Raw genomic sequence first — 16,566 nt, 5'->3', positions numbered from 1 at the left:
TATGAGGGGGAGGGCCGCCACTTCCTTAACTCTTTACGCTAAAAATTGACTTTTTGTCGCAATTCGTTAGAAAGACTGCTCAAATACAAAAACAGTTGAATTTGAATGAGAAGTTTTTTTAAACAAAATTTAAGACTTTAGCGCAAAGAGGAGGGTATTAAGGTGGGGACAGCCCCCCTCCTTATATGGAATAGTTTCAGTTCATTTTAAGTTTTAATTTTGCTCCTTACTTTCAGTTGTAAAAATTTGTTTTTTATTTAATTCTAACATACAATCACCTGTCTTCACCATTTCTACAGAACCCTGTACAGGCAGGGCTGTTCAAAGGGAGGAGACCGACAGAGCCAAGCCCTCCGGGTGCTATGCCTGGGATGTCAGGGCCAAGATTGCGCTTGCCATTTGCATTTTAAATTCAGGTTTTCAGGGAGAGGGGTGCACGTTTTTTTCGCCTCGGACGCACCCAACCATGTGAATTATGAACGATAGATAGACCTCAATGTTTTTTTTTCATCTTGATATTATCTACATAATAGAAAATAATATAATATAATAGAAAATAATATAATAGAATAGAATAATAGAACATAATAGAATAATATAATAGAACATAATATAATAGAAAATTGAGATGACGAGGAACATCAAATATTGGGTCAAAATCTTCATGTTTTTCAAGGGGTTTATTTCAAGAATTACAGGGTCATCCAAACTAAGGATATCAAGTATATCCAAACTCAAAAGTTGCAAACAAATAGGCTATTTTAAATTAGGCTCTTTATAAAGAAAATATAGGACATAATGGAGGGGGGGGGGGCAATAATCGGATTTTTCTTAATGGAAAGAAAACTCTTCTTAAATTACAAAAAAAAGAATAGCAACTGTGTGAATGATAATTAATTCGGCTCGGCTTTTTCTCAAAATTACTTTAAAAAAAGTTAAAAAAACGGAAGCTTTTCAAAGAAAAAAAAGAGCCTGGTTTGTACTGTTAAAACCAAAGACGGGTAGAAATAAAGTAATAGTTTGAACTGAAAACGAACAGAAATTACTGATCAATAAACGAGTGGAACAGAAAACTAACAGAAAAAGCAAAAACAATTAGGTTTTAAATTTATCAAACCCTCTGTTCTCGAACAAAGTAATTCATAAGATAATTGGCACAAAGGGGATTGAGTCCGTTGATTGAGTCCTCGACCGAGTCCGTTGATTTTGAATTGAAAATCAAGTATTTTGCAGTAGGCATCAAGATATGGCTAATTGTAGAAAAAAGCCAAGACAGTTATTTATTTTTCTGTAGCATAATGGACCCTTCATTCTGAAAACTTCTTGAAAGACTTTACGTTACGTTTAATTCGCAGTGATTTTATATCTACAAAACATGGCCCAACAAAGCAGTGATAGGGAAGTTGAATTGGTATTCCTACTACAGTTATTTTTGAGGAGTCTATTCACCATGCTGTATGTTGTCTAGTTTCTTATATTTTTCATAAGGAAGGAAATTTCTTGTTTTAAATTATTTTCACTGAAAAAAAAAATATTTCATAGCTTCAAAAAACTCAATTAATTTTTCATAAAAAAGATCCGCTTTTGCATTGTAAAAAGATCTAATTAAAATCCTAAATCGAACAGAAATTACAATCGACTGAAGAAATAAAACCTAAAAATACCACAAATAACGACGGCTTTACGTCCCTTGACCCCCCCCCCCCTTCCCTCAAAGGCTACACACATTCGAAAAAGTCCGTTCAAAAATTCTAGATGCGACTGTATTGATGCAGACCATAAGAAATGAACGGGTGAAAATTCTGAAGGGCTGGATGCAGGGCCGTGTCCATGATCTTTGTTCGGGAGGGGGGGGGGGCAGGTTCAAACAACGCAACAAAATTCGTTTAAATCTTTTTTTGGTACTTATATACGTGCCCGACAAAAATTTTGAGGGTGGGGGGATAGATAGTCAGAGCATTTAGAAATAAGCAGGTTACCTCTAAAAATATTTGATTTTATATATATATATATATATATATATATAAATATTATAAATATTTGGTATATATAAATATATCAAAAATATACATAAATATTAAAGAAGAACCGACCAAGTTTTTAATAGTACACGCACGTTCAGCGTTCGAAACATGTTCAGCATTCGAAACACGTTCAGCGTTCGAAACACGTTCAGCATTCGAAAAACATTCAGCGTTTGAAAGACGTTCAACGTTCGAAAGCCGTTCAGCGTTCGAAACACGTTCAATTGATTCAAGTTCTTGGCTAGTATCGGTTTGAAACCAGTCAGGTTTTAAAAAGCGGGTCTATTTGTCTCTCCTGGATACAAGAAATAACCTGAATGGCTTAAAAAATACATCAACGGGTTAGAGTGTAACGGGGTTATGATGAAATGGGGCCAATGGGATTAAAGTGTACTTTTTAACACGGATGTATAAGAAAGTAATATTGCTTTTCTTTCAAGGTTTAAGAGCAAGCCACAGCCCATAATAACCAAAAGTTTAAAAACCGTTTAAAAAAAATCGTCTAGTGAGAAAGAATTTGCTATTTGCAGTTGATTCAGGAATATTAGCTTTCCTTTGATTAATCTTAACGGTAAAATGTTACATTAACAAATTTCGAAATAGGAATTTCGAAAAGGAGCATGGGACCCCTTAAAATGGCGTCAGATTGAAATGAAAAGTCCACCATTGTTAAAAAACCCCCAATCCTATGAAAATTAAGCTTGTTGTAGTTTTTTTCCAAAAAATAAATTGTAAAGCAAAATTAATTGATTTCACGGCTGGTAAAAGACTATTGGGAGATTTTCAAACTAGTCTTTTATTTTCTGTAGGCTACTCAAGGCTCTCTCTGCTCCTAATCCTATTTTGTTGCCTTGGTTTTGTGTTTTCAGTGAAGGCCAAGTTTTTAAAAATTCTACGAACATAGAAAAATATAAAAAAGCAGTTTGTTTGAAACAGTTTTTCGAAACTATGTCGATTAAACTGCGAAGCAGTAATTTTCGTTCGCTTTAAGTTTCAACTTCGCTCTTTACTTACATCAGAGAAACATTTTTTTTTTCAATTTTTGGACATTAAAATCTTAAATTTTGGAAAAATACAGGGACTAGCCTAGTTAAAACGACTTTTGATGGTTGTGGATTAAGTGACTGGCGAAATGAAGGGGAAAGTAGGAATAAGGAAGTAGGAATAGTTGTCAGGTTATTAAAAGATAGATTAGATAATCAAGGAATTCAGAAGTGGCAAAATGAGAAAGATGGGTCACCCTTACTAAAATGGTAAAAAGGTTAAAAGAGTATGGGGGGAGGGGTTATATCCAAAAGCACATTTAATGATAATTTCATTAAGATAGTATATTTTAGTGCTTGGCAATACAATAAAAATTGGGGAGGGTAATTTTTGGGGAGGGTAAGGAGGGTAATTTTTGGGGAGGGTAAGGGCTAAAGATGGTCATGTGTGGAGAATGGTAAAGATTTATTCACTTTTTGTTGATTGTATAGAGGCGGGAGGCTTGAGAAGGGAAATATTTGGGGTAGAAAAAGGTGAAGAGAGGTGGTTTGTTGGGGTTTTGGAAAATATTAATTTTATTAGACTAAAGAATTATTTTACTAGACTCACCGAAACTTTTTTTGGAATTTTTTTTTTTGTCTTTTTTTTTCTAGCGAATAAATATCATATCATATTCCATAGATACTACCCGGGTTATCACGTTCCAACCAATAACGAGGAGCTGAAAGCGTTGTTTTATTTAAAAAAAAAAAAAAAAATGTTCTCCACTGGCCTCAGTTTATAAAACAAGTTAAAAACATCAGTTTTAGCCTATATTTCTAGACAAGCAACTCATTTAACTCAGTTCTACCACAATTTACCAATTCTATACGCTATCTATTATTTTAGAACAATCTTCGAATAATACATTTAAGCCAAGTACTTAGGCAGGAGTTTTTTCGAGGAGGGGAGGGGAGGAGTTTAAAAAAAAATTTATTTGATAAATAAAAAGTGCCTAGAAATATGGGAAGATTTGGGATTCTGGAGGAAAAGATCCGAAGCCCCCTACGTAAGTCCCTGATTTTTAGTCATCAACTGATTCAACTCGATTGACATTCATCCATCCTGAAATTGCAAAAGGAATATACAAGAAATAATGAGGACAGTAAGCAACAATATTCAAATGCTAACTGCTTACATACCATACTAGGATAATATTCAAGCCAAGATAATATTCAAAGAGACCGAAGCCACATCTAAAGCACATTGACAATACCTTATAACATCGTACGTGTCAACTAATGCCGAGAAGGAAGTAGGAAAAGCAATGGCAAAACTCGCAAATGCAGCCAATTCGCCATCATTGGCTTGTCCTGGCAAGACGGCTAGTGTTTTCGCCACTTTTGTTCTCCAAGCTATGCAGTCGTCGACAAAATTCTTACTTTCCAGTATTATGCCATCACGGGGTTCCAGTGTCTAGAAAAAAAAAATATAGACAATATATTTTTTGAATTACTGGTTCCGGAAAAAAAAAACAGATTTCGAGACTGTAGGATAACAAATTAACAATTGTGACTTAACAATGGCACGTCAAAAGATTGTAAAAACTCAAATTCTATACCCCAAAGTTTCGTCTTAAGAGGATGCGGTACCTTAACGGATTTCCCTTAACGGATGTCGTCCATTATAAAGGTTTTTAGTTTGTGTGGCAAACAATTTAGAACTGATTCGACGGTCTTGCTATAACTTGTAGAGCATGGATAAGCGACCCGAATAAACGACAGAAAACTAAAAGCCGACACCGAATTTCCCGAAAATTAAAAAAAAAAAACCCCACTTAACTCTTCCCGTTCTGTTCCGGAGACAGAAATATTCAGTTTCAATGAAACTTGCGTTACCAGGAAGTGTGATTTTTTTCCGATTAAATGGAACAGTATCTTATTTTTAAGCTCAGGAAAAGACAATCCCTAAAAATGATCTAGCCCACCTGCTTGGAAAACGCTAAAAATCAGATCAAAGGAAGTATCGTTCGATCAATTTGACCGCTTTGAGAGTTCCCTGTAATGTCACCCGCTTTGATTGATAAGAGCTACTTAGATTTAGATCCTCCAACACCTTGTGGCGTATAGGGTAGCAATGGTTGACCTCCACGTCAGATGAATCTGAACCAGACGCCAGCTCATTGCGGGATGATCATATAACTCTTGCCTCGTCTTTAAGGGAACAACCCATAGTGATTAATTGTGTATAACTCTTCCGAAGGCTAAGAGAAGTCCAGCACCAAACGTCATAGCGAAGTCGTCATTGTCTCATTTGAGTCATGTTACCCCAGTATGTCCACCTTCTAAGTCGGACATCGTCGATTATTTGAGTTTACTTAGTAATAAACATTAACCGGGTGCTCAGGTTTATCAGCAAATTGCATTTATCCGAGGGTATCATCCCAGCAAATCGTAAGTATTCTTTGCAGGCAATTGTTCTCACGTCGAAGTAGCCTTTTCTCTTCAGCTCTAAACAGGCTCTAGGACTCGTACCCATGTGCCAATATGGAGATTAAGCTGCCGTTCATAAGGCACAGTTTCAACCATGGGCGTAGTGAAGGGGGGGGGGGGCAGGGGAGGGCAGCAGCCCCCCCTAAAACTTCAAATTTACGCTAGACATTAACGAGAATTTTTCGTATGTTGAAATTTTTTGTTGGACGTTGCCTGGTAGATGGTTAAAAAAGCCGGAAACGAACAGAAATTTCCAAATATCGTTTCCGATATCATCATTTACGTTTCGATCTTCAATATTGATTTTCGGTCCGATATATAGATAGGAGACTGGCCCATGATCGGTTGATTTTGATTTGCTTACTTCTCCATGAATTGATTCAAGCAATAAGAAGTTGCCAAGCGTGCCAAAGCAAAAGCAACTTATTCATTACCATCCTTGAAAAAGACAATTAGAAATACTCCGCCATTTTTCCACCTGGATGCCTCTCCATCCAAGTGGTCCAGAGTGCCAAACCTGGACCACCCCGGTACTGGTTCGCCGTCTCTGGCTTATGTTTGGCCACCGGACAAAAGAAAAAGGAAAGTGACCAGGGGAACATTAAAGCTTGTTTTTCGGCTATAAAATTAAGAAAGAATATGGTCAGCATAAAAAACTACAAAATGAATTTCATTAAGGTTTAAAAAAAAACTAAGAGTATTAATTTCTAATTATAGATTGACTGATCAACACCAAAAGTAAGCCACTCCGCTAATCTGGGTGTTCTACCTGTCAGTGGTGGTAGTTCTACTTCAAATTCTGTCTTTAAGACAATATCCATCTCGTCAGTTAGCGCAGTCTCTTGCTCCAGTCTCCTTCCAAAAGTGGACCTGAAGTTCTTCAGTTGCTACTTTTTCAAATGTCTTGTGGTCTGAACATGTGTTTATATAGGCCTCGCTCTAGGTTGTTAAAGAAAGCTCCTACACTGTGACGGTTGAAAGTAGTTGTCCGTTATAGGCTTGTATTTTCTGGCGTTTTTATTGATAGCGTTTTAAGACAATCCATAAAACCACGGTACCAATCTTTACCTATAATTCCTCCACTGTCTTTGCAGTTCTGTTATCCGGTACTTTTATACTCTTAATAATGGCATAGGTGTGTGCAAATTTACACGCTTCTATGGGAATATAGTCGAAAGCATATCAGTTATCGTTTTCAAGTAAGTTTTTAGTCCTTTTTCTTGTTCCTCTGTAAATATTTATCATGTGTTGTAACAGGGTGTAAGGAAACTTAGGTCCAGACTTTTTAGGGGGATATTCAGCTTCTCAACTTTTTTTATGTAGTCTTGCAGCGTTCCTCTAGGGACAACCATGGCACTTCTAGAGAATCCAACTGACTTCTTGTAGAATAAGACAGAAAAAACTGCTATTTTATTTTCTTCTGGATCACAGCCACCTTTCTTTCTTTTCTCTTCTGTTTTACTTTTAATCATTTTATCTTGAATGAAATTTAACAGAAAAAAAAGAACTTCAGTTCACCTACTGTTCTGACAGAATTAAACAACACCAGAATTAACTCAGTTTTGGGTTTTAAGCTTGCCTTCAACCTTTAAATATGCTATTTACACAGCCTTTACAAGCTTAACCCACTTTTGGACACCTTGGTATGGGATGCGGAATTTACCCCGGGTATTGTGGCCGAACATGCGAGTTCGCTATCCCGTAGGATGAAAAAATACTAACAGCAAACTGGTGAAGATGACACGTCTCGGAAGCTGCCAAAAACAGGCAAATAATAGGAGAATACAATGTGGGTTTACAACGCGAGTTTTCTAGTATTCGTATTTAGGCGTAGGCTATCAGACAAAATTGAACAAAATTCCAGAGTTAATCACCATAAAACCTGATCCAATCTGATATTTTTGGTAAAAGGATTAATTTAGGTCAGACATTTTAAAAACATACACTGCCATCTGTCAGAGCTTTTATAATCCACCAGAAGCCACATAGGTTCTTATATTGAAACTGTTTGCTTTGGCTAAATGCGGGCCGGTCTCCCCTATACCAATTTTGATATTTAATTTTGACCAAATGTAAACTTTTGAATTGAATTCTTAGAAGAAGCTGTTATCTAACCATAATGTGATTTGTGTCAAATCGCTTTTGTGGTGTTTATATTCTCTGGAAATTGGAATTTGGATAGAGGGTCTCTTATATTATCAAAAAGAATGTAGAATTTCGCAGTCTTTCCAGTCAGATTTCACGGTCAAACCACATTTTCTCAATAGTTCTCATTGATTGGTGATTTCCTGTGAGAATTTAGTAATGGGCATTGGTCTTTTTGACGGTCAGCCGACGCTGAGGCTCGCAGAAATGACTTAGAGGTACCGCACCCTCTTAGCTGGCTTAATAAGGGTCACTTTTAACCCTCTGTTGGGCTTTACAGTCGATCACTCGGTTATCTATCTATGCATGGAACTTTCTGCAAAAGGTAAAGCATTTTTCATTTTGAGCTGATTGCGATCATTAAAAGGATTGCGAATTGACAAGCCATGTAAAGCTTACAGAAAAGATACCTTGCAACGAGGATGCAATAAAAAGGGGTAAATTAACGAGACTAAGTCTCGTGAACTCGCTTCGCTTTTATTATAATCAACTCGTTAAAAAAGTGTTATTATAACTAACGTCAAAAAATGGAGGGTGGCAGAAACTGTGCCAAGCGTGGCAGAAACTATACAAAGTGTTACAGTACTACGTGGTACACGTGGCGTTCCAGAATATACACCAGGAGAGGGAAATCAGGCCCCCCCCCTCGGGTGTTCTACTATAGAACACCCGAAATTGAATTTCAATTGAAATTGAAACCCGAACATTGACTGAAATTGAAGAATCCGTATTACTTCTATTCGCCAATCAAGACGAACCACCACACAAATTAAGACAAAGCTAAACAGAACCAATATAAACGGATACAAATTTTCAATTTGTGGTCAAATAGTTCATGTTTATCCTGACTGTTAGGGCAACTTGGCCCAATACTAATAAACACACTGAGTAGAAGCAAAGTTTAAATTCTGAGATTTAAAATTATAGATGAGAAACTGAAAATTGACGGGCGTTTTATATATGATAAAAACATTTTATAAATAAATTTCGTAAAAGCAAGCGAATACCCCCATATACCAGGCATCATGCCCTTCTGCTGCGAGCCCCTAACAATACAGCAGAACTGTAAAACAGAATTTCTGCTGCGAGCCCATAACAATGCAACAGAACTGTAAAAGGGAATTTCTGCGGCGAGCCCCATAAAATACAACAGAATTGTAAAAGGGAATTTCTGTTGCGAGCCAATAAAAATACAGCAGAACTGTAAAAGGAAATTTCTGCTGCGAGCACCTAAAAATACAGCAGAACTGTAAAAGGGAATTTCTGCTACGAGCCCCTAACAATACAGCAGAACTGTAAAAGGAAATTTCTGCTGCGAGCCCCTAAAAATACAGCAGAACTGTAAAGGGGAATTTCTGCTGCGAGCCGCTAACAATACAACAGAACTGTAAAAGGGAATTTCTACTGCGAGCCCCTAACAATACAGCAGAACTGTAAAAGGGAATTTCTGCTACGAGCTCCTAACAATACAGAAGAACTGTAAAACATAACTTCTGCCCAAAACAATACAGCAGAACGGTAAAAGGGAATTTCTGCTGCGAGCCCCTAAAAATACAGCAGAACTGTAAAACGGAATTTCTGCTGCGAGCCCCTAACAATACAGCAGAACTGTAAAAGGGAATTTTTGCTGCGAGCCCCTAACAATACAACAGAACTGTAAAAGGGAATACCATTCCATAGAACTGTACAAGTGCAGTACGTGACTATAACGTCTTTTGGGATACTAAATCCGAGGTGCATACCAATCCAAGCTCCATCGACGGAGGAATTTCCGACGTAATATCTTAAATTAGATATATTTGTCTAAGACCACACTGTATTTGTATGTGGTTGAAATATTCCGCTTTTTTGTATCTGGTTTCACAGTGTATTAAAAGGACTTATCCCCGTTTGAACTTTTATTTGACCGATGGAAGATGGGGGCATCAGACATATTTTAAGTGGAGAGAGAGGAGGGACGAATTCAGTACGAACTCTTGACAGCACGCCAATCAAACCATCTAACCACACAACCTACTTTGGACTCCCGATTGGCACTTCTATTGAACACACACGTCAGCTTCTACTTTCACATATACAACGCCGCATTTGCACTGCTTATGTGACATTTATCAAGGCCAAAGGTCGTTTCAATAGATCCATCCTTGCCACATTATACAATGCGATTGCAACCCCTCACATTCTATACTGTACACCTTTTTGGAAAATATTTACTCAAACAGATAAAAATAAAATCCGCAGCACTTTTTTCCGGTTTGCAAAATATTTACTCAGAGTCCCTGGACCTTGGACCAGGAATACAAAATAATCAGGATTTACAATATCACGGATCCACTGCAGCAGAAAAACGGATTGTTAAATTCAATAATAATCGTCAAACTCATCAGTGGTGGCCCATACTAACCCAGTAGTTTTCATCAGTAGTTTGAAGTTTCTTTTCTTCTTATTAGGTTCAGTGAAAGTCTTGTTTCGTTTTTCTTCTTTTTTTTTCATTATTGTTTCTGTTGAAGCGTCTTTTCGTTTTCCATATTTTCTTTTATTTTTGCTCCGTCTGTGTTTCTTGTCTAAACTTGACGGGTTTACAATAAATTTATTCATTCAGTACTCATTACACTCGTGCCTTTTTAAGCGAAAAATATTTTGGGTTTTAGACATCTAGCTTAAAAATACAGGATTTTGCGCAGAATCCCATCTCTGTTCATCATTAATTAGGGGCTGATTAAGGGTTCTTAATAAAGGGCTAAGCTTTTTGGAAAAATGGTTCAGAGTTAGCGAATGCATTTCTAATAGTAGAAAGACTACTAACCACTCATTTCAGCACACTGAGGCCAACACAGCTTCCTAATAGACCAATTGGTAAATGGATATAGGCTAATACTTAGGTTTACTTACAAAACAAACTATTAATTTGACAAATCATTTAATTAGATAATTGATTAGATTGAATTCCTAATTGCTAATTAAATCGAATACTTAATTAAATTTATCGGTAATTAAACTGATATAAATAAATAAAAAAGCTTTTCCCGATTGAAAGATCCACATTACCTAAAAATTAATCGATGGGCGTAATATATTTATTAAATAAGAGTGATTATTAATCAAATAAAATTTTATACATTAAATAATTAAACTTACTCTGACTGAAAGATCGTCACTAACCGCGAAAGGGCTGAAAAAAGAATGAGCGCCACTCTGCTTAACAGGTAAGTTGAAAAGTTTAATTAAATTTATTTTTAATTAGGCTTATATATATAAATAAATAAATAATTGTCATTGAAAGATCCAATCTATCTAGCAATTAATTAACGACCTAATTAAATTAGATTCATTATTAGTCAAGTTAAGTTTAACAACTAAACTTACTCTGATTGAAAGATCGTCACTAACCGCGAAAGAGCTGAAAAAAGAATGAGCGCCACTCTGCTTAACAGGTAAGTTGAAAAGTTTAATTAAATTTATTTTTAATTAGGCTTATATAAATAAATAAATAAATAATTCTCATTGAAAGATCCAATCTATCTAGCAATTAATTAACGAACTAATTAAATTAGATTCATTATTAGTCAAGTTAAGTTTAACCACTAAACTTACTCTGATTGAAAGATCGTCACTAACCGCGAAAGAGCTGAAAAAAGAATGAGCGCCACTCTGCTTAACGGGTAAGTTGAAAAATTTAATTAAATTTATTTTTAATTAAGCTGATATAAATAAATAAATAATTCTCATTGAAAGATCCAATCTATCTAACAATTAATTAATGAACTAATTAAATTAGATTTATTATTAATCAAGTTAAGTTTAATAAGTTTAACAACTAAACTTACTCTGATTGAAAGATCGTCACTAACCGCGAAAGAGCTGAAAAAAGAATGAGCGCCACTCTGCTTAACGGGTAAGTTGAAAAGTTTAATTAAATTTATTTTTAATTAAGCTGAAATAAATAAATAATTCTCATTGAAAGATCCAATCTATGAAACAATTAATTAATGAACTAACTAAATTAGATTTATTATTAGTCAAGTTAAGTTTAATAAGAGAAATAACTAAACTTACTCTGATTGAAAGATCGTCACTGTCCGAGAAAGAGCTGACAAAAGAATGAGCATGAGTCCCTTTAACGGGTATGTTGAAAAGTTTGCCTGCTAAAACATTGCTTGAACCATCAAAGCCTCCTGAAAATGATGTTTAATTAACTTGGGAAGGAGGATTAGGCAATTACGAAACAATTACTTACTTACTTTTGGCGGGAACCAGACCACGAACTGTCTTGCCCGGCACAAACGGATCTTAGAATTACTTGCGACGACCACTTTGATCTGTCGGCTACAGTTTCCAGTGCGATCTTCAACCAGTCCCATTTGACCATACCTTCGGAAGTCTCCACATGGTTCTAGATATTCTCTGAATTTTTGCCACAGATTCTTCTTCTGTCTTCCCGGGTCCAGGAGAGTGCTGGCTCGCAGATGAGGACAAATTGACATATTGTACTTTTGAAGTGACCTTGAGACGATGTCTTTTGATGAGGACAGATAGCTTATATTGGCCACAACGACTTCATACTTCAGTAATGAAAATTCTAGACTACCTGCTAAATCGGAGTATATAACAAAGGCAGTGGTGATTGAATGCGTCCCAAGCTCTCGCCTCTTCTGCTTTGAGCGGCCACGTCTCGCAACTTCGAGTTGCTAGTACAACTTCGAGTAGTAAAACTCGAACTGATGCTATGTAGACTATGACTTAGGTTTTTTCCGAGATCTTTTGTCGGGCCAATAGCACCTTTTTAAAGACCAGTGAAGACTTAACGCCTTTGATATGTGGGCAGAAACATCTTTTCCAGCTCCACCATCTGGAGTTACAATAGAGCCAAGATACTTGAATTTCAGGAAATTTTAAATTGGTTTGTCAATTACTTGGTAAAGGTTACATGGATCTCAGGATATACCTGCCCATAGAAGAAGTTTTACCCTCCTCTTTTCACTAAGGGGATTAGAAAGTCATCATAGCGTGACTAGAATTTGTTTTCAGAGGCAGTTAAAAAAAAAAAAAAAAAAATCAAGAACTGACACAAAAATGACCACGAGTTTAATTTTCGGAAGGGGGAAGAAGCCCCTGCAAAACGTTTGGTTGGTAAATGATTACATGCATCTTGGGACAAACCTTCACTTGGGAGATACGCTTGAAAATTTATTGACCCCCCCCCCAAAAAAAAATCTTACAGCCGAGTTTAAAATTAAGATTCGAAAGTCTCTCCAATCTCCCCAGTCAGTTACCTCCTCCCTCTAGTAGACAATCCATGGCAATGTCCATGGTTATTTCTTCTTACTGGAAACTTCGATAGAATTTACGCGCCACCTGCTATATTCAGTTACCTTCGTTATTTCTCATTATTTTTTCCATTTCCTAGGAGTTAACAGAGATTCGTGGGGGCAGGGGGTTGGAGGGGGGAATATAGCCATAATTTAGACAGAAAATATTTTTAACAACTTTGGCTCAAAAACGGTAAACATATCGAAGTAACATTCATACTGAACTTGAAGAACAAAGTACAGTAAAGCGACTGTTTTAATTGATTAAGCCCCAACGTAGATGATTTTTTTGATTTTTGTAGACTAAAATATAGAAGAAAGTGTTTTTTTTTTTAATCTAAGGTAACCCTTGCCCCCATCCCCCTAAAAAAATGCACTCCCCTTGTCTTCAAAGATTGTACACCTGTGTGAGTACTCCTGGGTGGTAAAGATTCATAAAACGTATATACATAGGTATATTTGAGGAGCTCACAAAATTCTTGCAAATGAGATTAAAATTCGTTTACACCATTATGGTTAATTTTATGAGGAATAAGTTATTGCTTGGATTTAATTATCGCCGTTCAGTTGGTATTTTACCAAATGAGTGGGTTTTCATTGGATGGATCTCTTTAAATTGTCACAGTGATCACTCAATACAGTGATCTTTATGGAACTAAATTGAAAAAAAGAGAAAAAAAAAAAAAAAAAATCAGGAATCCAATCATCAATGAGAAGGACCTTCGTCTGCAGTTCTGGTAGTCACGGGAGCCAACTAAAAAAAAAAAAAAAAAAAAAAAAAAAAAAAAAAAAAGTGAAAAATCAGCAAAATAATCTCAAACATGTAGCACTAAACGGTTTAAAAAGGTGCGGCTGTCATTCAAAATCGACACGTTTTTATTATTTGAATTTTTACGGGCGAAAAGTGCTGTCGGCTTTAATTAATAAATTTAGTGTCACTATTTTCACGGTTCAACGTGGCAACAGTGACAAAATGTGGGACTGCCCTAAAAACTTCACAATTTTGAATAAGTTCCCAAAAATTTTAGAAAATCGTGGTTTTCAGGTTTGAACAGACCTAAGACAGCAGTCTTACTTTTATCTGTTTACTTACTTTTACTTTTTACGAGAGCAAGACGACAATCGATCGCCTGGTGCCAATGGGTGACTGGAAGACTTTATGGACGACCTTATCCTAAAGACGTCCATGTCGACGGAAGCCAGCACAAGGATCCAAGACATTCTAGAATATTTGCCAAAGATTCTTTTTCTGGCCGCCAGGTTTTCGTTTCTGGATTAGGAGGTCGCATGTGAGGACATACCTGGATTTGATTCAGGGGGTCGTCGTAGTGTGTGGACCAGGAATTTCAATGGTTTTTGTTTTATGGTCGTCTTTCTGGGCGCAGGGTCTTCGAACCTCAGCATCTGAGACACGGAACCATCCGCTGATACGTAGTATGTGCTTAGTGCAGTGATGATCCTTTCAGATCAAACAATCGTATTTATTTGGCCTCTAAAGGCCAGGTTACGCAAGCGTACATCAAGATCGACCGAGCAGTTACCTCATAGACGTTCGTCTTGGTTTTCATACTAATTTCATGACTGCTTCAAAGTGATTCTTTAAGGGGTCTCCTCCAAGGGTTCTTGCATAGATGGAACGGACCAAATAAAAACATTTAGACTGATTTTTTTTTTCTAAAATACCACTGCCGTTTTCCTGGCTTAAAATCTGGCTCAGTATATTTTAGTTAGATAAGTGGCTTTTTACTTCAAAACAAACTCCGTCAAAAAAAAAAAAAAAAATAGAGCTCAAAGACATTAAGATGTAGGCTACGTAACCCCACTATGAGAAATTATTTTCGCCTACAATTTTGAGAGAATGCTGCTAATACCAACAAGTCACTGCAGCGCAAAGCCGCGTGCAGCACAGCTGCGGACGCTCCCCCTCCATCTTGATCTATTTTAAGCTCCACTATTTACCCCCTCCCTTGAACTCCCAATTTCTTCCAAATATTTTTTTTATTACCACTTCTCACCCCATTTGGGGAGTACTTGCCAGCAAATGAAAGTGCTGTAGCCAGAAGGCTTTATAGTACTGAATAGTGCTGTATAGAAGGCTTTATAGCGCTGTAGGCCAGAAGGTCAGAGCCTCCTCACCCTCCTTGGTTACATAATGAGATAAAAATACATTTTAGTTTCTGAAAAATAAGGAGTCAGTTAGTTTTCAACAAAGGTTCAATATTGCAACTATTCCTACTACTAACAACTAAGCAACGCAGAAAGCCACACGAGGCCAAACAAAGCCCAACACCGTGTCAGTTTCTTGGCTATATTTCCTTCAAGGGTCACCACTCCTCAAAGGAGAAGGCTTTTTGACAGGGAGCGTAGAACTGCAGTCTCCAAGGTTTCCAAGCACGACTTCATCTATTGAACTGCCAAAAGGCTTGATTGCTACAGTTTGATTATTCGCTTTCCAAAAACTGGATGTAATATTTTCCCTTTTGAGTTTGAGTACCAAGGATGCCAAAATAAATTCGGATAATTCCCCGAAAATCCAAATTTCCCAAATTTCTGGGTACTTATTAATCAAATTATCAAATAAAAAGATTTTTTTGATTAATGCCCCCAAATCCCCTCTACAGGGCTTACAGATATGCTACGCAGGTTAAAATATGACTTCCCTGTTTTCAATGTTGAGGGACTGTGGGGGAAGTAGAGGGTTTTTGATGATGGCTATTTCAATATTGTATTAGGGGTCACGCCTGTCCAAATCAACTTGCCATCTCCCATGTTAAGTGTTTTTTAGTTTACTATTGATAAATGATTGACGGATTTGTCGGTCTTTCTGTTGTTTTCTTTAAAGAAAAAGAGACGAATATTTTAAATGAAGAAAAAACTAAAAAAAAAGAAAAAGAAAAAGAGACGAATATTTTAAATGAAGAAAAAACTAAAAAAAAGAAAAAGAGAAAAAAAAGAAAAAGAGACGAATATTTTAAATGATGAAAAAACTAAAAACGAAAAAAACTAAAGAAGAAAAAACTAAAGCCGACATTTGATAAATTTCAGTAAGCCCCTAAAGCCGAAAATAAATTTCAGAGAAAATTTTCTCTGAAATTTGAGATAAAGCCCAAAACTTATTGTAGGTTTGCTTTACAAACGGCTACGTTTGATATTCCTGAAAATAGTATAAAAAATAGAGCAAAAATGTTCTTTAAAATAAATTGACATTTTCCTCAATACCTCGCTCTTTACGCTAAAGTTTTTTATTGTTCTAAAAAATAAAGTTGTGTGACAGATTCAAACTTTAGGGTAAAGAGCGAGGTATTGAGGAGGGGACAGCCCCTTTCTTATACGGAATAATTTCTGTTCGTTTTAATTTTTAATGTCGCTCCCAAATTTCAGGTATAAAAACTTGTTTTTTTATTTAATTTATTAACGCTTTTGAATTAGTTCAAGTTTTGATTTTAACTCAAGATACACGAATAATTAAAACGAAATTTGCATGTTAACTTTTCTTTTTTGGGGGGCTAAATGGCTTTCTCGAAATTTTGTTCTGAAGTAACTTACGAATTAACTTACATAACGAACTTCTATATTCGTATATTTTATTACGTATATTAGGGAGTTCGCCCCCTAGTCGATACCTTGATCTTT

General features: G+C 36.2%; 1 protein-coding gene across 7 annotated transcripts in view; it reads right to left on the bottom strand.

Moving 5' to 3' along the window:
- Naprt (nicotinate phosphoribosyltransferase) overlaps positions 1-16,566 on the bottom strand; it is an 84,470-nt gene that overhangs the window by 47,371 nt on the left and 20,533 nt on the right. For 4 of the 7 annotated variants that reach the window (XM_089100923.1, XM_089100929.1, XM_089100925.1 and 1 more), the window contains exons 6-7: positions 11,681-11,799; positions 4,264-4,463 (exon numbers count right to left, since the gene is read on the bottom strand). In XM_089100923.1, the coding sequence (XP_088957049.1) occupies positions 4,264-4,463; positions 11,681-11,799 (319 nt within the window). The remainder of the gene's footprint in view (positions 1-4,263; positions 4,464-11,680; positions 11,800-16,566) is intronic. The other 3 variants (XM_089100927.1, XM_089100930.1, XM_089100928.1) reach the window with 1 other exon arrangement.

Source organism: Artemia sp. Qi Xiang Cuo, chromosome 15, assembly GCF_049724085.1.
Source record: "Artemia sp. Qi Xiang Cuo chromosome 15, ASM4972408v1, whole genome shotgun sequence".
NCBI classification, from domain to species: Eukaryota; Metazoa; Arthropoda; class Branchiopoda; order Anostraca; family Artemiidae; genus Artemia; species Artemia sp. Qi Xiang Cuo.
Note: the sequence above shows the minus strand (reverse complement) of the source record. Positions and strands in the feature narration are given on the sequence as shown.